Source organism: Neopsephotus bourkii, unplaced genomic scaffold (assembly GCF_033783945.1).
Source record: "Neopsephotus bourkii isolate Nb327-2 ecotype Australia unplaced genomic scaffold, CSIRO-AGI_Nbou_v1 NB_183, whole genome shotgun sequence".
Taxonomy (NCBI): Eukaryota; Metazoa; Chordata; class Aves; order Psittaciformes; family Psittacidae; genus Neopsephotus; species Neopsephotus bourkii.
Window position 1 is genome coordinate 16,717 of NW_026900697.1, and position 26,715 is coordinate 43,431.

At 41.5% G+C, this 26,715-nt stretch overlaps 1 protein-coding gene across 1 annotated transcript in view; it reads right to left on the reverse strand.

The window, feature by feature from the left end:
• Positions 1 to 1,242: 1,242 nt before the first annotated feature.
• The window catches only part of FAM81B (family with sequence similarity 81 member B), a 52,034-nt gene continuing 26,561 nt past the window's right edge, over positions 1,243 to 26,715 (reverse strand). Inside the window, exons 2-9 of the mRNA XM_061375131.1 lie at positions 19,511 to 19,581; positions 18,685 to 18,996; positions 15,047 to 15,165; positions 9,925 to 10,054; positions 8,211 to 8,317; positions 6,070 to 6,205; positions 3,957 to 4,152; positions 1,243 to 1,759 (exon numbers count right to left, since the gene is read on the reverse strand). Coding sequence (XP_061231115.1) covers positions 1,674 to 1,759; positions 3,957 to 4,152; positions 6,070 to 6,205; positions 8,211 to 8,317; positions 9,925 to 10,054; positions 15,047 to 15,165; positions 18,685 to 18,996; positions 19,511 to 19,581 — 1,157 coding nt within the window. The 3' untranslated portion in view covers positions 1,243 to 1,673. The remainder of the gene's footprint in view (positions 1,760 to 3,956; positions 4,153 to 6,069; positions 6,206 to 8,210; positions 8,318 to 9,924; positions 10,055 to 15,046; positions 15,166 to 18,684; positions 18,997 to 19,510; positions 19,582 to 26,715) is intronic.

Consider the following 26,715-nt stretch of genomic DNA (forward strand, 5'->3'; position numbering starts at 1 on the left):
ACATCTGGTTGTGCCAGACTGCCAGATAGACAGAAAATGTGCAGCAATACTCTGAAGGTTGTCCTGGCTTGCTTTCAGAAGCACATTCATAAATAGCCTTGTATTTCACTTTTTTGCTGTTCTTCAGTATACAGAGAACAGGAGCACCCAGGTAGTTGGTGGGGAGGCAAATACACCACACCACTAGCTGGTGCTTCACTGGCAGCCAAGTAAATGGGCAAAAAATGGTGAAAGTGCCTAAAAGGAGCTAGAGAATGGCAGCCTGGGAGGCTGCATTCAAGCCCAAATGTCTTGCCATGGTTGCACAATGGACTTTACAGTGGAGGCAGAGCCCACTGTAATGGACAGAACATACAGGGAGACTGAAATACAGACTTGGTGTAACTCAGAAACTGCTGCTTGTTGTTGAGATTTCAGTGTTGCTGGTTTCTTGTAGCTGGTGGGAAGTGTGGCAAACACTGGCCTGGCTGGCAACAGTTGTGAGTCTGGGGTTAGAGCAAAAGACCCAGGCAGTTCAGCTCCAAAGAACCTGGCCACCATCAGAATGCAGGAAGGTCACTTGTGAAACCTGGTGGCTGCGCTTTCATCATCTACAAAACTCAAGCAAGTTCTTACACTTCTTGTTTGCTGAAGAAAGCTGAAACATATCAAAGTTTCTGCCTGCAGGAGCAGCGTGATTCATTGCTGAAGTGGTATTCCCTACTGACCACATCAGTTCAGTTTCAGCTGTTGTGCTCTGCGGGTCTGGCTCCTCACAAGCCACCTGCAATCAGTGGCTGGAGAAACCTGCTTTGCTGTAGAGCAAGAAGCACAGGAGACTTGAGATAGTGGTTACTGGAGGAGGATTATCTGAGTTCTCTTGGATTTTCTTTGGGCAGTGGACAGTATTGGGCTTTCTGGAAACAAATGTACAGTAGAAATTCAGGTTTCTAGTGCAATTGCACTGTGACCACCTTTTTTGGCCTCCCTGCTAAAGAACTCGTGTTAGCCTCTGTTGGGAAATTAGTGTGTTATGTTTCTTTTTCACTGCTCCCAGAATTTTCCTCCTTGTTTCCAGGTGGTTTTTCTTGTTATTTGAAGCTAAACAGAACCCACAGAGTCAGTTACATTTCTGAGTATTCTACTACAAACCACCACTAGCTTTTATTGAAAAAGAGAAGATAAGAAATAGACCTTTTTAATAATACATATGCTAGTAATTAACATGCATTGTGTCACCTATACACAATTTATTGGCTAGTTTTAATGATTCAGTAAATTACTATAGTAGGTCCAAATCATGCATTAGTAAATAGTCTGATACCAGTTTTGATAATGCTTTGTAGAGCTGGACAAATTGAGTAGGCCTGATTTAAATATTTACAACAATCTAAAACTGGTGCAGCTTAAGGCAGGACTGAGGTAACCACGCTGAGTACTCATTTTCTTAAAGTCCTTTAAATAATATGAATATTTTTTGTATGAAGTGTATTTTTTGCATGATGTTTGTAAAATTTTAAGTTAATGCTTAAAATTTAACCTCTCTTCCACAGCAAAGTATTCTGTTGTAAAATTGGCATGAAAATGACTGTTGAGGAGCTACATATATATGTATATATATCAGAGCTGTTATTATAGACTTGCTCATGGTGTTCAGTCTTCCAGGTCACTTCTATTGTAGCTTTATCATGTCTTCATGAATTTTCTTTTTTTTCTAGTTTCAGCTTTGCATTGTGTATTTTTCTGAGCAGCTTCAGAGACTCATGAATAGATTGAAATCCTGGTAGAAGAATAGGAACAATTAATCTAATAGCACCTGCTTTCAACATATTTGAAGATTCTTTCCTTTGCAAAGGTTTCCTACCCTTGTTTAACACAGAGCACATTAAATCCACTCTGTTTCATCATTTTATTCAATACCATAGACACACATTAGCAGCTTGAGTTGCAAGTTCCTTGCTCTTGGAATGGTATCTTCCAATACTTTGGAAAATGCCAAGCATGATTATAAACAGCAGTAAACAGCATTTGACATCAGGTTTGTGGTGTGGAGGAAAGAAAACACTATCTGTCTTTAAAACCAATGGTATTGTCAGCTTTTGAGGTTTATTTTTTTTTCATTAAGCATTGGAGTTTTTTTGTTCGGTTTGAGGGGGTTTTAAGTGTTTTTTTCTAAAACTGGTGTATAAAAACAGAGAGGTGGTGGTGCACACACAATTCTTCTGCAAAACAGAGCTACACAGCACCTGATGCACCATTTTTTTGGACCAGTGTTCCATCAAATATTGTCAATAAAACCTGTAAAAGCAGAATGTGAGATGCTGTTACCTATCTGTTTCCAGACTGAAGTAACTTTCAAATTGCAGCATAGCAATTACTTACATTTATTTAGTGTGTCACATAGATGTTAACTTATTAGCCAGCAAGAAACCTAACAGTGGATTGAAGTTAATTCTTTTCCTCTTTTTTTTTTTTCTTACAGTGCTTATTGTAACATGGTAGCTCACAACATGTTTTTCTTTATGATTCTTTAATATGGATTAATTTTGTCTCAGTATCATTCAATCAAATTGCTTCGTAGTGCTTAGAATTTTATGAATTCCAAACCTGTTTCTGATCTCCAAGAAGCCAATCTGTGCACTAACAGCTGCTGAGAGAGCCTAGACGCTGCCTCTGTGCCCTTCATGCTGCTCCACAACCCTTCAGTGGCCTCTTTTCCCCCTTTCTAGGGGTCAGCCCCTGCTACAGAGGACTGCCATAGGAAAGAGCAGACCTTGTACCTGAGTTTAAACACAAGCATGGCCAAAGTGTCAGAACTCTCCTGTCCTTAATTTCTGCAAGTAGGAATTTGAAGTTAAGCACTCTCTCCTCTCAGCACCAGAATCCTTTATTCCTAATTTTCTTAGCCACAGCTTTCTTTGAGGCCTTGCCTGGGGCTCGCTCACATGGTCTCATAGCCACCCAAGCCTCACCTTTCTGTCAAGCTGCACAAAAGACCTTAGCTAATTTAGAGCTTGGTTTGCTACAGCTTTGGAGCAGGGCTTGTAGGTGGGTTGAAAATGATGAAGGAATTGGAGCTGAAGTAAGGAGTCCTTGATCACAGCCATCCTGGGAGATGAGAACCAGATGCTTGAGTTTCAAGCAGGAACATGTAAGATGGGAACCCTTGTGTAACGAATTTCAGCCATCTGTTCCCTTGGAGAGAGGGCTGAGTGATTTTTTTTTCTGGATAAGCTGATGTTTCCAGGATCAGTTGCAAATGGGCGGTATTACAATAGGTTAGGTTTGAGTGGCAGAGGATGGATTATAATGAGCAAAAGTCCTCCTTGACAAGACCATGTGCTTAGTGCCAGGTGAAAGCCTTTCTCATTGCTGTTGAAAGTTGATCATCTGACTGATAAAGTAGTTCATGCTCTGTGAGATAGATAGGTTTCTTTGACTGATCCCATAAGAGGCAGCTGCTGTGTTTTCAGCAATGCTATCTGACCACTTCCCTGTCTGCTTGCACAAGGTATGGTCTCTGTCAGGCAGCTGTAACTCATCCAGAATCCTCTTTTTTCCAGCTACTGTTGGTTGAGAATGGGGAGTACAGGATGGACATGATACAAAGCCATCACACAGGATCTCAGCAGTAGGATCTGTGCAAAAGGGAATTACTCAAGTTTTCCAAGAGAGGTTAAGGGCCTTGCTAACAGAAGAAATAGTTGCTGTAAAAAATCTGGAAAACAGGTTCTGAAACAGCCTTTTAAATGGTCCTACCTTGAGACTCTTAGGAAGAAAAGGAACCTGTGTACAGATGTCATGCTGGCTGTCTGCAAAGACAAGTGAGCTCACCCACACACCTCCATGTTTGGGGTTTGGGAGAGACAAATCCTAATTTTAATGTCTTTCTGTCTTTGCTAGAAAGTATCTTCTGGTGCAGCAAGTTACTGTAGAAATTTATTTTAAAAATAAGTTGTGTGAAAGCCCATCCTCACCTGATCTGTATTCATTTTGGATTTCCTCAATCTCCTTCCAGATCTGTCTTTCAAATCTGGTGAGTCTTTCATGCAGGGTTTTTTCATCACTTATCATCTGGTTCAACTGCTTTTCATACTTCTGTGGTTTATCCATTTGTTCTAACTTCAGTGACAGAAATAGGAGCTTTTCTTCTACTCTTTTTTCTTCTCTTTCCTTTAAATACATAACACAGGTTTATAGTTAAGACACTTTACCTGCACCCACATTAACCTGCCTCCTGCCAACAAAGCATTCAGTCAGTCTTGCTTCCTAATCCTGTGCATGAGAGCACTGAGTAAATGTGGGCAAGGCCTGGTATTCTGTAGGATGTGTCAATCCTCTCTTCCCCAACAAACCAAATAAACGGAGAAATTTGGGCTGGGCCAGGACAAAGGTGTTTTCTAATTATTACTTTATTCTTTTATTCACTTAAATCCAGTGATTTGTTGTCACTTTTTGCAACATGATTCAGATTGCTTTCATGCTCAAGCTTTCTGAGCTAAGGGGTGCAACACTGTGGTGTAAACCCAGCTCAGCTGCTGGCATGAATAAGGAGGCTGAGCCCTGTAAAATACAATGACTCTGCCTCCCAAGGAAGGTGTCTGCAAACCTGACAGAGCTGTCTGAACCTAAACACAGTTCAGTATGGCAGTGGAACACACTCTGAGCTTACAGACATTGCTGTGCTGGTGGCTGATGGAGTCAGTCACCTTCAGGAATGACCAAGATGCTGCTGTGCACTCCCAGAACAGCTCCATCACCATCACATACCCAATCATGTCCATCAGCTACATGAGGATTGTGTGTTGTCCAGCATTTGTGCTGAGGTTTCCTTTGGCTCTCAGGGGACTGAGCTGTGCCTCCACTGAGAGGACACCCAGAGGACCACCATGCATGTGCCTGTGTACAGGTATGTGTACATAGAAAAACAAATGCATTCCCTGTTCAACCTGTTTAAGAGTGGGTTTGAAATTTTTAACTCCTGTTAACACTGTCTTTTTTTTGGCACACTAGTCTCCCTTAGGAAAGAATAACCACACATATCGACGTGTTTTTGAAAACTAATCACAAAAACTATTAGTGGAGGCAGAGAATTCAAACTTTGAAATTTCGAGATAGCAGCTGGCAAGTCAGAAATGTTTTTATTATCTTCATGGCTGCACTAAATCCTGGTTGCTTTAAGTACAAGAGATCACCATCAGGTAGAATAAATGGAGATTAAAGTTCAGGAGCGTTGTAGTTCCAAGTGACTTATGAATGTGGTCTTTGATCAGCAGCCTTCACCCTGGTGCTAAAACATGGTGGTTATGCTTAGGTCACTTTTGAACTCTGAAGCTGCACACAGCAAAGAAGTAAAAGCTTTAAAAACTGAAGGAATTAATTACAAGGCATTGGTCCTGTGCCAAGTGCTGGGCCAATCTGCTGTGGAACCAAAGAGAGCTCCATTTTAAGGAAGCACCACCAGAAGATGGTGAGGCTTTGTATTTAAAAGCAGGCAAAACTTGAAGAGATGATATGAGCTTGTCAATGAATGGAGCTGGGTGATGTTCAGTGGTGGCACCGATGCTCACCGTGGAGCTAGAAAAAGCCACTGTTGGGTACAGCAGGGTTGCACAGATGTGAAGTGGTGCCATGATCATAGAATCAAAGAATGGTTTGGGTTGGAAGGGACCTTAAAGATTACCAGGGACACCTTCCGCTAGACCAGTTTGCTCCAAACCCTGTCCAACCTGGCCTTGAACACTGACAAGGATGGGGCAGCCACAGCCAGGGAAGACTTTATATCTGGGATGCCTATAGCACTGTGGGATCTCCATCCTTGGAAACAAAAATCTCCTGGGTGAGGCTCAAGCCCTGATTTTGATGCTGGCTCTGTTTGACTGAGGAGTTAAACCTTATGATTTCCAGATATCCCTTCCATAACTCACAGTTTTGCTGTCTGTGTCCTGAGGAACCTAGTTTTGTGTTAGATCTTGTATTTTATGTGCATGATTTGGTACCTGCTGGGATCAAGGTGATAGGAGTGGTGTTCTTCACTCCCACTCCTGGAAGGGCTGCAAACCACCCTGTGCCACCCTCTTGGAAACTTACCAGTCTTTCCTTCACCAAGTGATGCAGCTGATGCCTCTGCTGGGCTTGATCTTCTTCAGATCGTGTCAACTGTGATTCTGTCCATTTCCGATGAGCCTGTATCTGATCCCTGAAGTCACTTAGACCACTCGCCAACCTAAAATGATGGTTAGTTCTTCAGTAAAAATGCTAAGGCTTACTCAGCATTATGGAGGAATCAACTCAATTGTTTAAATTACTCCATATCTCGTCAGTCACTTCCCAAAAAGCCCTAAGCTCAGTTATTTTCTTGATCCTTACTATGAAGGCTGTACCTAGATGCCAAAATGTCATTTCTGTGGTGTAGTCTACTTTAGGAAGATATATGAGGGCTGAAAAAATAATAATTCCCGTTTGAATTAACTCTGAAGTGGATGAAGCTGTGCTATTCTATTGAATGTCTACTATGTTGCTGGGCATTGGGGAGAGCAGCAAAATCAGTTGTGGTCTGAAAATGAAGCTCATAGGATAAAAAAAGCTTCTAACTAAGCCAGGATCTGTAGGCAATTGAATTAACTTTGTGCAGCTTAATGCAGCTATTCCAGTCTAAGTGACCCCAAGAGATAAGCATCCACTTCCCTCTGAAGGGCCAAATTTCTGAGCAAGGCACGATTCCCATGAGATGCTGAAGTAAGTTTACAATTAATCTGGTTTTCAGTAACAATACCAGTTACTGAACCTTTATAATAAAACTGCCAAACTGCAGTCAAAGGTGACTGGGTCTCAGACAGCTGCATGTCAGCAGAACAGGTATCTCTTGGCTAAAGCTGATTTAAACATACCTAGTTTTATGCAGAAGCTCCAGTCTGTTCTGGAAGTTAGATTTTATTTAAGCTCTATAAAAAGAACATATAAATCTGGTAGACTTTCAGAGGAGCAATATAAAAGGAGACAGACACTTCCCAAAGGCCATACTGTTTTAATTAAATTTTATATTAGCTGGAATAAAATCTCAACATTTAGTAAATAAGTATTTTGAATTTTACGTTAAATACACAATGCCACCACATCTTATTGTCTTGAAAGGCTCCTCTTTTTTAAGCTTCCTGTTTCTGATGACAATTTCAGTAAGGTCTCATTAGCTTTTGAGGAACTCAGCATTTACTTCACTTCTACAATCGCTTTATTTTCTGTCATTGTTCCGTTTTTCCTTCTTCTTATTTTGTTTTCATATCTTGTCCCTTTCACAGCATCTTGATCTCCATCATTCATTGCTCTCTGTCTCCCTGTTTATCCTTCCCTTTTCCCAATTTTGATTCATTGCCCACTTTACCAGTTATTTTCCTGTTTGCCCCAATCCCTTTTTCTTTTTGCTTGATGAGAACTTTCTTGTGCTTTAATTTCTAGCCTATTTAATACAATTCAGATAAAATCTTAGTTAAAATAAATCTTTATTCAAATACCTCACCATTTTAAGGAGTGGAACTCTTGCTTTTGAAATATCATTAATGCAGGATAATTATAATTAGATATGAAATTATTTGTGCTGTCTCTGCTATTCAGTGCTGGGCTGTTTTGCATTGTTCTGAACTTGGATGCCAGGTACTTCCATTCATTCCATACTTCCCTGGAGTTCCATCATCTCTAAAACTCATAAAGATTACAATGGCACCCTAAAAATACTTCTGGAATAGGAAAAATATGCTAGTTAAATAAGAAATAAATCACAAATCTATGAGCACATGATCCTATATAACTGCTTTAGCCTTGTGCCCACCTTTCTTCATTAGCAGCACCCCTACCCTGGGCAGTTGTCTCAGAGTGAAGTGCATAAAGAAAACATTCTGCACATTAGGCAAGTCACAGATTAGACCCAATTATAACGGTAAACAGTGTCTTTGTATTCGCTACCTTTCTTTTAAGTGTAGAAAGTTGTTTTCATACCTTTCTTCTTACAGGATGTCATTTAGTGCCTCATTTCAAAAATTAACTTGTGAGACGATATACATTCATTATGTATTTTTGTTATTTTATGGCACAGATCTTCATTAATCTTCCTTTAGTATTTCTATGTTTTGAGTGGGTTTTACTGTTGAACAGGTTTTACTGTTTCATGGCAACCTGTTCATCACACTAACACATTCAGGGTGAATTATCATAATGAGAAACCCTCTATCACCTACTTGAAATCCAGAAGTTGCAATTTGTGATGTTGATCTCCCTGGACTGTCTTTAGATTTGAGCTTTGATCAGAGTTGGAAGTCTCCATCTTCCCTAATAGCTGCATTACCTAATGAGAATTGAACAGAAAGCCTTTATGAGCCAGACTTATAAGCACTAACATTTAAATGTGTTATAATTGCAAGCATGGAAAAAACGGATAACATCAAGACACATCTACATAAGCCCCAAATTTTTCACCACTTCATTCAGTACAAACTGAAGACTTGAGCTCAGAGTCACCAAGGCTGTATGACCTGCTGAAGTCGAAGTTTGTGGATGCAGGATTAGCAATTACATGCACAGAAAAGCAATGCTGTTTTAATGTGGACAGAGGCATCACTCAAACCTCCCAAGTGGTGGAAAAAAACAGAGTAAATCCTTGGAATTCCATGTGTGTTGCAAAGATGTGTCTGTCCAACACCTAACAGAACCCCAGGAAGAGTGAAGAGAGGAGAGGCTCATCCACAATAACACATGCTTCAATAATAAGTTGATACCTGGTGGACCATGTTCAAAGCATCTCCCTCCTTCAGGGGAGGACATCTCCATGTCCATGCTGGGGCATGCATCCCCAGCTATGTGCAGCCATGTGATCTCTAGGCTGTGGAATATCCCAGGTCTCTGATTCTCTCCCACATGATTTTGTGTACTCCTTAATGAGATTCTGACACACACACCAGGTCCTTTCCATGGTTCCAGGTGAAGAAGAACATTTTTTCAAAGGTATTCAAAGAGGCAGACGTCCAAACAGTCTCTTTTGACAGAATTCCAGGTAAGATATCTTTGTTTGAATTCTGTCATGAGTAATTTTTCCTTGGAGAAGAGGACCTTGGGTAGGCAAGGTACACAATGACTGGCACTGTGCCCTGTGCAGCAGAAGATGCAGACAAAATATGGTAATGAGATTATATTCAATACCAAAGCGCATGAGAAATCGAATATTCCATATCTGCTCAATCCTGGCATATGATTGAGCGCTCTGGGGAGAACCCCCCTTCAGTCCTGCATCCAGAGCTGGGGCAACAACACAAGAGGGACATGGAGCTGTTGGAGCACGTTTAGAGGAGGCCACGGAGATGTTGCAAGGGTTGGAGTAACTCTGCTCTGAAGACAGGGTGAGAGAGCTGGGCTGGTTCAGTTTGGAGAAGAGAAGGCTCCTTAAGGGAAAACCTTAGAGCAGCTCAAGTGCCTGAAGGGGCTACAAGAAAGCTGGAGATGAGCTTTGGACAAGGACCTATAGGGCCAGGACAAGTGGGAATGGCTTTAACCTGACAGAGGGGAGATTGAGATGAGCTCTTAGGCAGAAGTTCTTCTCTGTGAGGCTGGTGAGGCCCTGGCACAGGTTACCCAGAGAAGCTGTGGCTGCCCCATCACTGACAGTGTCCAAGGCCAGGTTGGACAGGGCTTGGAGCAACCTGGTCTTGTAGAAGGTGTCCCTGCCTCTGGCAGGGGGTTGGAACTGGATGGGCTTTAAGGTCCCTCCCAACCCAAAATAGTCAATCATTCTATGATTTCACAGTATCATGGAAAACTTTTTTTTTAATTAAAAATCCTGAAATATTGTTTAGATCCCATATCAGTCTTTAATATTGGTCAGTAATTACAAAAAGAAACTATACCTGCATGTGCACAGTCACCACTTACCAGGTGTTTAACTGTGGCTTCTCTACTCACCTTCCTTTCAAAATCAGCAACACAATTTCTGAGGGTAGAATGAAGGCCATAGATCTCTTTATCAGTCTTCTGGGCCTCATGCCTGATAAAACTGATGTCTCCCGACAGCTTTGCAATGCTTGCCTCGCATCTGCAGTCAAACCAGAGACAAGAGCCTTTGCCAGGGGATCCTGGAAGGTGGCTGGAAGCAGACGCTAGTCTCTATATGCACTGCTGCTGGACCAAATTCAGCCCCCCAGGACACTCTGGCAAGTGGCAAAATAGAGTACCCATTGCAATAACTCTGATCCCCAATCTGCTTCCAGACATTACTGTCCATTAAAACACTGCTGGAAGTGATGGCAAGGAAGCAAGAGCCAGCCACAGGCAATGTCCCTTTGCAACAGCCATTTGGTATCTGAACTATTGTTATTGGCTGTTTAAACAGTTGCACTCACCAAATCACTTAGTCACATTTTAAATGGACGAATGAACAATATGAGAGTGGCAGCATTAACTGAATAGCCTAGGGATTGAGTAATATTCAACCAGCTAACCTTCCTGGTATAGTGAACGACTGTTTCAGCCTGTCTTTCATGTGTATATACACACACAGACACATACACACACACACACACATTGTGTATGCATAGTACATACATATATATATACACATATATTAAAAATCCATACTTTTAAAATATAAGCAATATGAGTTTCTTCAGTGTTTGTAAATATATATATGACATTATTCATATAATTAGCATAGAATCAAAGAATGGTTAGGGTTGGAAATGATCTTAAGATCATCTATTTCCAGCCCTCCTGCTGTGAGCAGAACAGAATTTCCCTCCTGCTACCCTCCTTCATGCTGTTACCACAGAAGTAACTGACTGTTCTAGTGTCAGCAGTAAACAAGTGTAGAAAATAATACCTTTAGACCACAAAGTAGTGCATGATTTAATATAAATAGCTCAATAGAAGTTGAGTGAGGAAAACAATTTTTAAAATGCCAGAGAAATTATCATCCAAAGCACCACAACTGAATAAAGCTGGTGCTGTTGACAGATAAAGGGTCTAAAGAGAAATTTTGACAGTTTAAGTAGAGAGCTTTTTGTCATCTCCTGATGATGCTTAGATATTGTGATACACCTACAGAGCATGTAGATCAAGGAAATAAAAAGAAGTTACTGCAAGTAATAAAGGCTTTGTAGAAAGGCCAGCACTGTGATCAAAAGAAACCATAGATTTGGAAAAGCAAGTACAAAATAGCTGCTAAGGTGAACGTGGATCTGGAGGGGGAGCAGGCTGTCATCACAGCTTTTCTGGCTACAGACTTAGTAATCAACACAAGAGCTGGCGAGGAGAGGCTGCATCCCTCAGTCCTGGGGATGAAAGGTGCCTCTGGGGTAGGAGTCTTGTAGAACACAGGTACAAACGAAACAAGGCTACTGAGGCTGAATGCAAGGTTAGTGACTGGCCAGGTAACTGGGTCTCACCACTCCCTTAGGAAAATCCCACCCCAAGACAGCACTGGCAAGTCTTTGCAAGAAGCGCACATTGAGAAAGAAGAGGATTAATGGATCTGTAGCAGTAAGAATACCTAACTTCAGTTACCAGAGAAAGAAACCTGAATATTCTATGCCAAGAATACTTAAAGGATTTGAAGTCAGGACCCAAAGAGCTCAAGAATTACATTTGCAGCCTTCATTATTACCAGAGGGGTCATAATTCTGACCTGAGGGATCAGAGCCCTGACTGGGGATCTTGCAGACATAGCAGGCTTCACAAAGACTTTCAGAACTGTTGATGTGCCTTAAGTCTCTGGGCCTGCTCAGATCTCATTTTCCCTACATATAATTTATATAATTGTTATGGCAAAGTAGTTAAATGCATTATCGCTGTTTAGCAGATTGAGTGTGGAAGAGAACAGGGGTACTTAGGAGTTGCTTAAATCTTGCTCTAATTTAATATTTCACTTAGGAGACATTCACAGATTGCAGTGAGATCATGGTTTTCTAGTCATACAAAACAGCCTGGAAAGCGTGCAAGAAGCAGTGCAGATGAACTGGGAACAATACAGAAAGCATGCTCCTAGATTCGCTTTTAAATTAAAAAGTATAAAGAAGTACAAGCCTCTGATGGTTATGTCAAACCATTTAACTAAATATGGGAATAATGCTATATGTTCAAAGAGCTTGATACTCCAAAGTCATGGAAGAAACTGTACATACTGAACTGCTGCACTTGCCAATTAGCATTTATGAAGGATCTAGTAACTTCACAGATACACACCGGGGCTTTTTATTGTCTAAATCTGTGTTGGACTTGTTCTCTGAACAACAAAAATGCTAATGAAAAAAATAAGTACAGAAGTACGAAGTAAGCATATGCATACAGTGCACTGTTCATTCATTTGTGCATTCATTTGTTCTTTTGTCAGTGAGGCTGAAGAGAGTGACTTAATATTTATCAGAAGAGGGGCTTTATTTACAGTTGATTGCCTAATTCTTATAATACATATTCCCATGCCCAAATGAAGTCTTATTAAGAGCTAGAATACAAATAAAATATATAGTTAATCCAATGGGAATACCACTATAGCTGAGATGCTGAAGCATGGGGTTTTTTTTCAAAGTTCACTGCTACTTGGCACTTACATGTTTTACATGGTGTAGAAATGTAAGTCCCAGCATTAATGGACAACTACAACAGTAGCTGGCAAAAGATCTAAATCTATTTTTCAGGCAAACATAGAATAAGAGAATAGACACAATTTGAATTTCAAGAGCTAATCCACTTAATCCTTTATACATGGCGGAATACAGGAGGATGAATCATCTGCTTTGAGAAAGAGCAGTGGCTTATTTCATCCCAGATAGCCTTGGATTAAGGTTAGCCTACAAATCAAGAAGAAAGCTGTCACTGCAAGTTTGCTTTTGGAAGTTTTCTATTAATGCAATAGACATATGAACATGTGCATTTGTCTCTGGCCACTCTGAGCTCTACTTAATATACATAGCAATTTTAAATCCTGAACCTCAAGAGCAAAGAAATGTGAAAAACCAAAATATTAATCACCACTGTAATGTCAGTCCCCTGTCAGTTCTGGCTCACTCCTCTGCTGTGATGCTGAAGGCAGGTATGCCATGGAGGCTTGGCATTTCCAGAGGGCAACTTCAGCAGCAAGAAAAACAAAGTGCTGATGATTCATGACTCCCATGAAACTATACCACACTTCAGTTTAATGGGAACCTTTCGCATAAAACTGCATTACAATATAGCTAGAGCTGCTGCTAAGACATCACTCTTTAATATCCGTAGTTTCTGGTGAAGCTAGAAAACCTGTCATTTTCCTTTCCCTCACCTTAAAACTAAATGGGGTCTAACAACTCAGTTTCCAGCATCATAAGATGATTACTTTGATGTTCTCATTACAGTTTTTATGTGCAATATGTATTTTGGGCTCCTCACTTCTTCCTGTGGGAAAGGCCAACCAACACGCTGCAAAAATGGGCAAGGAAAGAAGGGGAAGAGTGACCTCATAAAACTGTTGCCATGGACCTCCAGGAGTCCTCAACCTCTTGTTGTTTCTTCTATTGATTTCATTTTTCTTTTTGGAAATAGAAGTGGACTGGTAATTTTTTCCCCCAGAATTATCCTGTTTTCCCCAAATGCTTTTGCTTTCCTCTACTGCAGGCAAATGCTCAAGCACAGATGATGGGAGCAAACCCCAACTGACAAAGAGAAGTATTCACTCCTAGGAAAAGGCTGGGGAAAGAGGAATGAGATGGAAAGTTACAGCTTTTAAAAGCATTGTCTAGAGTGTCTGCTGACCTGAATTTGAAAACAGAAGCAGAAGACTCTTGCAGAATCACCTGCCTACTTTGTTCCAATGCTCATCAACCACAAGGTTAAAAAACACCATCTTTTTCCTGCCAACTTTGAATGTGTTGGCTGCGTCTTCTTGTTTTGTACTCGTGGGTCTCTCTGCAGTAGTCTGGAATCTTTCAGTATCCTGTGATTTTTTTTTTCTTTCTTTCTTTTTTGGTAGTTACACGTGGAAATGAAGACATCTCTGGATTTTATTTTATTTTTTTTTTCTATAAACTATACATAGATGTATACTTCCCTCAGCCAGAAATTTTCCTCATCCCACCTCCACATTCCTGGCTCCTTTTTTTATACGGTATCAAATTCTTAATTTCACTATGTGGACTCTAGATCAGTGCAGTTTTCTGGTATCAATATGTGTGCCATGCGTAGAGCTAAAACAACCTCTGTGTTTACTGGTTCTCTGCTTCTCTCATCCAAGACCATATTCCTGGCATTTCTGGTGACACACTATTAAGTTCCCCAGACTTTTCAGGGGGCACTCAGTTGTGAAACAATCTCTTGTTGGGTTTATAAAGTACATTTTTTCCTCAGTCAGGCCACATTACCAACATTCCTGGTTAGTCTCTGTTACCATCTTGTCCTCACTTGACCAATTTTGTGTTATCCACAAATGTCAGTAGCAGTTTTTTATATAACGAGCATATGACTGGACTCTGGAGGAAAGAAATGATTACAAATATGACAGTTCAGGGAGGTTTCTTCCTTAATGGTTACTTTTCCCCATATATTAGTTCAGACAGTTCTTAATTCATGTATTATCTTGATATTATATAGCAGAATTTCAGTTTGTCTTTCTTTTCATCATAATATTATGTGTTACAGAATGCCACATGGAAGTCCACCTATGATACATACATGCAATTACTTGTACCAATAAGAACTTAAAATCCCACCACAAGGAGAAATCGGGTTTGTTCAACAAGGCCTACTTTCCAAGATAGGAGGTCTTACTGAAACAACAGGAGGGTTTAAGTAGGAGGTAATAACCACTTCAGCTGAAGTCTAGCCAGACTGAAGAAGAAAAATATCCCCAAAATGTTAGGCATGTGATGAAGAATGAGACAGGAAAATATAGTTACTTTTCCCCGGTTTGGTAATGTTTCTAACACAAAGAGCATGAAAGAACAGATCTGGCACTAAAATGGAGATATAAAATGAGTGTGAAGTACATTTATGCCCACTCTGAATCTGCTCTGCACAAGTCGACTAGTGGAGATGAAAATCAGGGCCATGATGCATTCCTTACCTTGCCACTCTGCCACGCAGGTCCCCAAGACACTGGCTGTATTTATGATCCAGAGTTTGAACTGCAAAATTAGTTTCTGCTGCAGCACCATCCCTTGTTCTGATTTGCCACTCCAAAACCTGAAAATTCAATTCCATTAATGCACTTTTGGCTTTCTGCTTTTGGCTTTGTTGGTTTGTTGCTTTAGTTTGGGGTTTTTGGTTCTTCTTTCGTTTAAAAATAAGGTTCAAAGCACTATTTATATCAGCAGGTCCCACTGTTGAAGTATATTATGGATATACTCACCCACCTCTGAATAAGGATGTGGGTCAGTATACGCAGCTCTTTAATGTCTTCTTTTACCCTTGTTGTTCAGTATGGGGCCTGATACCTCATATACTGCACAATATAAGTTTGATCTAAAGATCAGACTCTTCTGAAGTGGCTTATCCTGATGATACCTGAGTGTGTCACAGGCATTAATATTAGGAAGCCCTTATGCCCTGTAACCTTTTCCAGGTACGTGGATCAGGAGAATGATCTCCTGATTTTATTTTTCAGGTTGAAAGGAAACCCCTTGGGGTGATATTTCACTGTAATTCAGCACTACAGAGCACTTCACGTGGTCAAAACACAGCTTTTACACTTTTTCATGCAAATATCCTATTTACACAAAAAAAGAAGATGCTTTTATTGGCTTTTTATTTAAAATGCTCCCCACTGGGTGAATTAAAAAAAAAATAGAAAAAGAAAAATATCAGGGAAAATTTCAACTGTATATGCTTAAATTTTGGGGTAGTTGTTGCAGTTGGGTTTGCCCAGGTCATCCCACTGCTGGAGCTGTCAGAGGACACAGGACAGTCCTGCTGGGTGTCAGCAGGGTTGTGACAATGCCTTGAGCTTATGTATCTGAACATGCCCCTGCAAACAGAGCCAGGGGTAATGTTTCCTGGCTGGCTGCAAGCAGGGCAGGTGTGGTGGCACAGGGACATACCCGTAGCGCTGAGTCTCATACAGCACCACTCTCCTGTTGGAAGTCTCTTTGCTTGAGACAGCAAAGGGAGATACTACAGAACTGATCAAAATTAGGCACAGGCGAGTGGACAGAGGTGTAATAACTCTGGAGTAAAATGTAACTCAAATCTGTCATTTATTCAGTTATTCCTGAATAATCCTCGCCTCCCTTCCTTCCCCTCATATACAGAGTATGGGTAACTGAAATACTTAGTATTCCAGGCATTCTTATTTGTGTTCTGCATCAGAAAATAATGTTCTCAGAAAGCTGAATGTACCGCAGTGCCCCAGTGTTTTTGTCAGTGCATTTGGTGGTTCAAGTCTGATGCTGCAAGTCCATGAAGACAGAGGCACAAAATAGGACCACCACTTCCTCACTGGCAGAATCAGCCTGAGACACTCACTCATGACAGTGGAAAGCAGCAGCTCACTGTCTGTCATGGGAGATCAATATTCCCCTTCTCCAGCAAGTTTCCTGGGCTCCTGTGAGCACTCCCACCCCAAGTTCACCACCCCTGGGCAAAAGACAGATTGGCGCTTGTGACTGATGGTCACCTCTGAGTCTGTGGGCTCAGATGTGGTTATTTTATCATAGAATCCCAGACTGGTTTGGGTTGGAAGGGACCTTAAATCTCATCCAGTTCCAACCCCCTGCCACAGGCAGGGACACCTTCCACTAGACCAGGTTGCTCCAAGCCTGTCCAGCCTGGTCTTGAACACTGCCACGGATGGGGCACCCACAGCTTCTCTGGGCAACCTGTGCCAGGGCCTCAGCACCCTCACAGGGAAAAACCTCTGCCTAAGATCTGATCTCAGTCTCCCCTCTGTCAGGTTAAAGTCATTCCCCCTTGTCCTGTCCCTACAGGCCCTTGTTCAAAGCCCCTCTCCAGCATTCTTGTAGACCCTTTAGACACTGGGAACTGCTCTAAGGTCTCCCGGAGCCTTCTCTTCTCCAGGCTGAACCAGCCCAGCTCTCTCAGCCTGGCTCCAGAGCAGAGCTGCTGCAGCCCTCACAGCATCTCCATGGCCTCCTCTGGACTCGCTCCAACAGCTCCAGGTGTTGCTGGATGTAGCCCAGCACATGGGGGTTTCTAGGCTCAAGTGCATACTGAAGCTGGGTCATAGGGAGCTTCTCATTGACCAGCACCCCCAAAACCTTTTCCTAAGGACTGCTCTCAACCCATTCTCTGCCCGTCCTGTACGGTTTTTATCAGAGGTGATGACGAGAACACCTCCCTCTGCCTCTGGGGTTTTAGTATTAATGGTTTTCTCTTGCAATTTGCAGCTCTCTCCTGGGATCATGAAGGATGTCTTTGTCAAAGGTCAGGTCATTTCCCACCTGGCACTAATTGTGTTAACACCCCAGATGAAGCAGCAGCCAGGATTATTTTCTGGCTCTAGCAGAGGTCTGTGTTTAACTCAGGCTCAGCTTCATTCTGGGTGGCAATGGCATGCCAGCATCCTCCCCGAGACAGGCTTTTTTGAGGGATATTTCTGCTTTGGGGAAGATCTGGAGTACAAGTGAGTCACATTTCCTGGCGGATCGTTTCTTTTTTAAGTGCTTGAGAAATCGACATTGCTGAGCCATTCTCATTTCCTGTATGCCAGGTTCAATTCAAACCCCCACTAGTTCTATAGCGGCTTTGATTGACATGTCTCACTGTGCTGTTTCCTGTGCTGTCAGTGCTCTACCCTGACTGAATCTTCACAACTGAAACCTACAAAGCAAGCACACACCTGAGATTAGGGCCCAGAGAAAAGTAATTTACAACTAAGGGAAAAGATTAGGTTTAGATAACATATTATGTATTTTTCAAGCAAAACAGTCTTGTATATACTTGATCTGGATAGAGTTAGAGGAGCTAGATGGTCTAAAACAAATAAGCAGTTTTATAGCATTGCTTATCTCCATAGTATCAAAATATAGAAAATAAAATCAGTATAAAATGTACATAGACCCTTGTTTAAATTCAGATTAACTTTAGGTGAGCCATGATTGCATACTTCTGAAGATAGATGTACAGAAGGTCAAATATTTCTCCAAGCACATGAAACAGAATGTATTGTGATTTTAAGTGGTATTTTTAAGACATTTAACGCTATAAAGAACAAAACAAATCTCTGGAGAAGTCTATTTCATGACATTTTGGTATTTTACATCTTTGCCATGAAAAATTATTGGTAAATTTCAAATACAAATTTAATAAGCAACAGCAAATAATCAGAGGCCTTCAACCAGAAAAAGGCATCCCATGCACTTCCAGCACAGATCCGTCAGTTTAAATATAATGTTAACCTGAACATTCATTCCAGTCTGCACTGATCTTTGTGAAAAGTTTCAGCAATATTTTATTATGTTTGATGAAGAAGTTTACATAAAGTAGTAGAACATCTTCAACAGGAAAAACTAAGAAGTAAACTCAAACTTGATTATTGATGTTACACGTTTTTACTTTACTTCCCCTTGTCGCCTCTGTTTTCACAGGTAACTGCAAGACACCCTATACAAGAAAACTTGGAATTTAATTAAAACACAGCAACCATGTTGAGTACTTTTCTGCTCCTGAAGCCAATATTAGCACTGAATGGACCACAAGCTAGAGCTGCACCACTAAGACAGGGAAATGCTCCTCGGCATGTGTTACCTCAATGTCCTGGCTGAGCTTTTTAACAATGCTTGTAATGGTCTGGATGTGGTTTTCCAGCAGATGCCAGGCAGCAGTCTCCCCATGCTGATAACCTTTGCTTCCCTGGAGGTAAGCGATGATGTCACCATGGGTTTGGAAAGCCTGATGGAGGAGGAAAGCCCGGGTCCGTTCCTGGCTGGATAACCTCTGCTGCAGCAGGCGAGCCTTGTCTCCGGGACAAGGAGGAGGGGAAGCGTCTCTCCTGTGAACATCAAAAACCCCAGTGTCACACCACTCATGGCAAGCAAAACCAAGGGGTGGGACTGTTGGCTATCTTCTGTCCACAGTAAGACAGGTGGACAACCCTGTCTCTCCAGATTGTCTCTTGTACCAGGGGCTTTGATGCTTCTGTGCACCGCTTATTCATCCCTGGAATGCCATAAGCCATAACTACCTCTCCACACAGGGCTGATATTAGGGCATTGCTCCTAGTAATGGCTTTGGAGTTGAAATGGCGTTTTTGCAGCTATTGGGCAAAATCCATAAGGACCAGAGCTTATTTTCAAAGGCTTTGAGGTACTTCCATAGAATGTCATCACTTCAATCCTCATTTTAAGCTCTTCTTAAGTAATTTTAAAAAAAGCAAATACAAACACAGTGACCACCTTCCAAAACACCCCAGTGGATACGGTGATGCTCATGCAGACCATCTCCAGGAACACACCACAGCTGAGAGCAGGCAGAAGGAGAGCTCATACTAAGTACAGCTACACTTGTGTTTGGTTTTTCTTTGTATTATTTATACCTACTCTCTGAAAAGAAGTCTGAAATCCTGTTTTCTTACAGCTACCCCCTCTTCATCTGCCTGCTGAAACCCAGGGGACTGATCCAGGAGCTCAAATACGCTCACTGGAACTGCATATAAATACAGAAGAGAGACAGGACGTTGCAAGGATCTGAAACTGGCAGGTACAGAATAAAGCTCAATTTAGATAGGCACAATCTGGAGCTTGAGGGAAGCTAGAGTAACTGTTTACTTTTTTGTAAAAGGACTGAGATTCAGGTACTGCAGAACTTTGGTTTTGTATGTTATCTAGAAAACAAAGCTTGTTTTATGTTTTAGTTTAGTCTGAACGGCATATTTTTATGCTCTCAATCCTATATGGTGTACTCTTTCATCAGGCAGTTTAGCTAAACCCTGTAGTTTACTGATGAAGAAAAATATTCAGTCATTTGGGAAAGAAGTCATACACATTTTCTCTTGATTTCTGCTTTTAGACTGCTAATAATAAAAGTCCTGATGTACAAATAATTTTTAAACAATAAAAGTGAACAGAATTCATCTACCCTACTCAATCAATAAGCAAAACATAAATATGACAGTTTGATGACTGAAGTGTGCCTAAGGACACTGCAAAATTTTACAGCCATATAGGCTGCAATGACGTTCTGCAGCTGGCTTCTGTCTGTGTGTACCAGGAGCCACATTACATTTGTCTGACCAGTTAAGGTTTTAAAATAAATGTAATTTGGTAGCCATTAAGTACTGATAGCATTTGAACACAAAACTTCAATTTTTTTTTTTTTTTTGTAAAAACTTTAAGTATCAAAATGACCAGCTGAGGCTGTGTGAGCTCTCTTCTGCTTGTGACACCACAAGTCACTGGCTTAAATTGAAGTGTGTCCACAATCTTTTTTTTTTTTCCTTCAGGATTTTTTGCCCCTTCAGTTTTCAAAAGCATCCTGTTTCTTGTAAACCAAATAAAAAAAAAAAATTAAACAAAACAAAAACCAACCAACCAAAAAAAAAAAAAGATTAGAGGAAATGGTCGTATGAGGATGTAAGTCCAGTGGAGTCCACTTTTGTAAAGCTTATGCTTTATAGTCAGTCTCAAGGCATAGGTTTGAGTTACACAATCTTGCCTGGCTTGTCCATGACCATGACTGCAGACCATAGTACATGTGGAATAGGACACCTTAACTCAAGGCACTCTTGAGTAAGTCAGAGATGAGTCTTCCCACACTGCATTTTCTATACATGCAGCCAGCCACATGCACCATGGTTCCACTGATGAGCAGCAGTGCAAAAGTGGTGGCTTGATCTGAGCCTGAGCCCTGCTAAAGAGTTGCAAAGAACTTAGATGTCTGATCTCTGAAGTGTTGCTCCCCTTAGACTCTGCATTTTCACCTGCCTTGCAGTCAGTTTCCTCCTGTGTTGTCTCAGGGAATTCCCCTCAGATCCTTCACTGGTAGCCAAGCAGATCCTGTGATTCCTGTGACCAGCAGAAATGGTGTTGTTTTCCCATCCGTCTATCCTACTTTTTCCTCTGCTCCTTTTCTCCACCCCTATCCACCCAGTCCCGTTCTTGTATCCACACAGCACATGGAGGAGAGCTAAAGAGGCAATGAATTCAAAAAATCCCAACAAAACAAAAAATCCTGGAAACCAAAAGTTACTCATCAGGCTAATGAGAAGTTCTGTTGTTACAATGACTGTCTCAAGCCCTTTGTGAAGGGCTGGAGCCTCCAGGATGCCTGTCACTGGCCTGGAAGCTCCCAGCAGCCAGCCATACTCTGAGCAAGCTGTCGTCAGCTTGGGGTGCACCTCTAAATGCAAACTTCTGGGAGCACAGGAGATGGCTACCTCATGTCAGCTCCCATACATATCTTCCTCTTCATTTTGACACTGGGACTCGTCATCCTCTACCTGCTGTCACCTTGTGTCAGTTTGAAGGCTCATGCATATAATCCATGTGATAAAACTCACTTGATGATGCACTGGAAGATTTCCCAAAGATTTAGATCCATCATTTACAAAATTAACCTCTGCTATTTTGCTGGCCTTCTAATTTAATGAAAATTTTAGGTTTTGTTTTGTTTGGCTTTAGTAGAGCTAACGTGAATTTAGGAAGTCCAAGCCACTTTTATTTATTAATGACCTCCTTCAAAATGTTAAGTATGTGCAGAGGCTAACTGCTCTAAGTATATCAATTACTACCATCAGTCATAATTAACCATTGGGTGGAGAGGCCAAGAAGATTTTCAGATTCCAAGGACTTCACACACTACAAAGTACTTTACGCCAGTTGCTTCTCCCATGTCAAGATGCTTTCTACAGGCAGAGACATCTCCTGTGGTCAACATAGATGAGATGCTCTTTTCTTCAGCTGAAGTGCTAAAGGATACACATTAATGGCCTTAAAGTATCCAGAAAAGAGAGAGACTGCTAGTAAATTAGGGAAGCTGATTGAATAAGAGCTCCCTGAACACTCTGCGCACACAAGACTGAGGTTTAAAGGGCCAGGAGGAACTAGCTGTATCAAAAGACATCTCAAATCCTGAGCTCAGGTGCTCATGGAATGTGCAAGAGAAAGCATGTCAAGCAATTGAAATAAGAAAATGAAGTGAGGAAGCAGGATTAATTGTATCAGATCTACAATCTGTGTCTGAAGGCTGACGGTAGCAGAGATGAGCAGGATGGGAGGTGGGAAGAGTTTCTCTGTTTCCCATGACCTTCCTATTCCTCCAGCTGGAATGCCTTCAGTTGCCCCACACTGTCTGGGACCTTCCCTTCCTTCCTCCCCAGTAACACAGTCTGCAAATCCACTCCACCAGCCCAGACCCAGCATGCCTGGGGTAGCTCCAAGCTGTGTTTGCATTTCTGTGTGCCATAAGACCAACCAAATAAGATGAAATAAAATTAAATGACCATCACTTCACATTGAAGATCAGTAGTGACACTTCTCTGCAGCTCTACAGGACCTCTGGCCTCTGACCACTTTAAACTTGACGGAAATTCAAAACTTCGAGCACTAAAGTTTTCATCCAATCTGTTTGAAATGCCAAAGGAATTAAAAAGTCATTAAAAGAAGAGCAACTTCACTTTTGTTGAAAAGCAGATGAGCAGCAACCAAGGGAGACTGCAGATGGGGGGAAAAAAAAATAAATATTCAAATGGGGCAAATGCTGTATTTCCTGGATTTTTTTGTTTATTTTTGTCATTACTGATAGTGCTTTAGTCAGAAAAAGAGGGGCATTTGGCTCCGAGCAAATAACTTCATTGTTCTGACAGACTATGAGTGTTTCCTAACAGACTTTTCTTGGCTGTTCTTTGTAGATGCAAATCCATCTTCATTTCTCTCCTTCTTCAGCAGAGAGCAGGCAAGGAAATGACTTACGGAGGAGCTGGACTTTTCCTGGTTCAGCTGCTGACGGGCATAGGAGAAAGTATATCCAAGACCTAGACACAGGATATTATTTTTTGTGCATAGGGACTTTCTTACCAGCATGTCCCTCCCTCCCTGAGCAGTTACCTCCACCACCCCTGCACAGTGCTAATGCCGGAAATGAGTCCTACACTGCACAATGCTCACTGATGGAAGGACAGGGCTGAGAAAGTAGGGATGCTCATCAGAGCTGAAAAAAATCTCCTGCCCAACCAAAGCTGTTGCATGACTGAGTTAATTCATAATTGCATAAATAATATATTTCCGTTTGGTATTTGGAAATCCATATCCAAGGAAGAATTTCTATAGCCACTGACAGGCAGTTTGCCAGTGACTCCATGTCCTCAAAAATCCTGGCTGCTTGGGGTAGAGCAGTTTGTATTTTTGGTGTAGGTCACTCTGCCCTTCCTGCTGTGTCACAGTCACCTCTTTCTTCCTTATTATAACTCAGCTGCAGAATTCTTCCACCCTCCCTGAGAGCCAGGGACCATATCGGCTGTGCAGAAACTGTGTTAAAAAATTCCATTACCTGTTTTAAGAAGTGTCTGAAACACACAGTAAATCTGGCCACATAGAATGGTTTCACAAGAGGTATGTATACATAGATGGGGATAAAGCCTTCCAAATTCTCTTGGGGAGCAGCATGAGAGGAAAATCATAGAATCATAGAAGGGTTTAGGTTGGAAAGGACCTTAAGATCATCTAGGTCCCACCCCCCTGCCATGGGCAGTGAGGCTTCACAGTAGGCCATGCTGCCCAAGGCTCTGTCCTGCCTGGCCTTGAACATTACCAGGGATGGAGCATTTACCACTTCTTTGGGCAACCCATTCCAGGGCCTCACCACCCTCACAGTAAAGAACTTCCTCCTTATATCTAACCTGAACTTCCCCTGTTTAAGTTTGAACCCATCACCCCTTGCCATATCGCTGCATTCCCTGATGAAGAGTCAGTCCCTAATGAGATGTCAGGAGCTTTGCATGTTCCACAGCTCTCCCCACAGCATGGGAAGCCAATCCTTGGCCAGAGGCACAGCTCACAAAAGTTATGGAGATCTTATTCCAGAAAAATACATCCAGCCTTTTCAAGCAGTGAGCAGAGCAGAGCAGGGCCTGAGGCAGGCTGGGCCAGGACATTCAGAAACATCAGTGCTGGCAGTACAGGGACCAAAAGCAATTCTAGGGCATGAAGGAACCCCAGCAGCACAGGACGGCTGTTGCTGTGTGAACCACCACATGGAGCTGAGGGGGGAGGCTAAGAACACATTACCACACTGCAAAGACTTGTAATACTTCACTGTGAACCACTCAGCTCTTACTGTCTTCCTCCGTGCTGAAGAACAGATGCCACAGAAATTGGCTTACTGACACAAGCACTCCACTATATGGAGCATCACATTTCATAACCATGGTGTGATAACAGAGGTTACCCTGGGAAGGACTGTAGATTGGGAATAATTGCAAAAGTAACTGTAAAAATGTAGTGATTACTCTACAGAAACTAGTTGCTACCTATCACTTCCCCATCACAACCTTGTACTCGGTGCAATGAAAGCTACACTCCTGATAGAAGTTGCTGTGACAGTACGATGTCTGATCACGGGCTAGGAAATAGAAGTAGTAATAATTTTGTACCTTTGTACCACTGTGAATTTTGATTCACAATGAGTACTGTAAGATGATGAGTTTAATTTATTGATGTTGTTCTCAAAGCAACCAGCTGAATAAAATGATCAGTTATGTGACCCACCTTGGTATCTAGACAAATGTAAATGCAAATAGTGAGGCATGTCCAAGAATACTGAATGTAAGGCCCTTCTTTTAAGATTGTATCTATGAGCAAGCCAAGGGAAGAAAAAAAAAGTAGTTTATTTTTAATTTAATATATTTAGTATTTTTATATATATAAAAAATCCATGAATTATTAGCCTATTTTTATTTTATGTATTACAGAGAACTTACCTCATTTCTATTGCTAGTCAAATAAATCATTATGAAGGCTCTTGCATGAAAAGAAATGATACTATCAAATAAGCACAGAATAGCTGTTCAATAGACACTCCCATAAATAACCAACACATAACAATGATGCACACAGTTCCTCCTAAAATTAAAAATACAGCAAAGTAACATGAAATGCAGTACTGTACGTGCAGCACAATGCAGCTGAAATTTTGATGCTGATCTGGATGTTACTTGTGTCTTTTTATCTCACAGAGCTGTACTGCTGACAGACGTGTTGGACCAGCAGAAGACCAAAGGTCTGAGCTCCTCCATCCCACTCCCATACCACAATGCTCCTGGGGGGCTTCTTGTCAGCCTGGAGTAAGGACAGTGGAGATTTTGGGGTCATTTGTCTGGATTTCTATGTTTTTTCTCAAGAAGCAGATGAGCAAGTATTTGATGAGTTTAACTCCAGGCATGTTCCTTGTTAAAACCAGTAATAAATGTTTTGCAGTGTACCCACAATAATGATTTGTCTGTGCTGCCCAATTGCTTCTGTCATAAATTAAACAATCCTGGTGACTTTGTTAACGATCCCTTGATAACATCTGTTGAGCAGGAGGTTTCTAAGCAATGACAACGGTCTAAGGAGTTCACCAAGCTGCTTTCTCAGCCAGCTTCTGTATTCAGATCTGTCTCCTGAATTTTTATTTAAATCAGTTTATTTTGTATTGAAACATGAGCTGTCTCTTCCCATACTGAATAAAACCCAGAAAAGCTGGGATGCCTTGCAGAACTGGGTTTAGAGTTGTTGAAAATAGTGAGTGCAATCAAGTATCATTGAGCAGATCATTTAACAGCAGGAGAACCTTGAATCAGCAAGAAATTTCTGGGAAAATGGATCATACTGGGAGAGCTACCAGCAATCTCTGACATTAAACTGAAGGCTGTGCTCCAGCAGCAGCTTGTGTGGCTTGCTTACTGCAACTTCCTTATGTTTTAAAACCCTGAGGGCTGCTGCAATCATCTGGCTGAACTTCCCATAGAGCACATTTCATTAAATCATCTTGCAGTGCCTAAAGACAAGGAGACAACCTTCAGCCACTGATCTCAACCTATGTTTTGACTTGGGATCACATCTCCAGAACTGCAGCTGAAACCTAACATTTTACTGCCTGGCCATCACACCTAAAATTTTAACATTAATGATGTAATTTCCCTCACATTTTTACCACCACAGCAAATTGGTGGCACGTATGCCAACCATCTAAAAGCAGAGCTACCAAATGCATGCAGAACATTTTAAAATAGAAAGTCTTTTGAGAGAAATGAGCCTGCAGTGTTGTGCAGAACATGGATTCAGCTAGTACAAAATTATGTAATTGTAGGTATTTTTCCCTTTTTCCTTGACGAGTTTCAGTCCCTATTTACAAATGCAAAAGTAGAAGAATAATTAATACTTGGAAGCACCTTAACTAGCTGGCTTTGGTAGTCTGAGGATGTATACCATTCCCTCAGCTTAAAGAGGATGCTGTCTGCAGATGTTTTAACTCACTTGGCCTAAGAAAAACAACTGCAGATCTTGTTTGCTGTGTCACTTAATCACGTCTGCAAAGAATCACCCCATCACCTGCCTATGACAGTTTCAGCACTGCATGAAAAACACTTACAAAAGGGCTGTCTTCAGTCCTCTCCCCTGGCACCTTCCATGGCCTTCCTCTCTTCTTGGGGAGCATCCCTTGAGATGCTGTGGAGGCAGACTTTTCCTTAATCTGACTGTGGGCATCCTCAGCAGACACAGATGTGCTCAGAGGAGTCATCAGACCTTTGAAAGCCTTTCAAAATAAGCCTGGAAATAAGGATTACCTAAAAGGCTCAGCAAA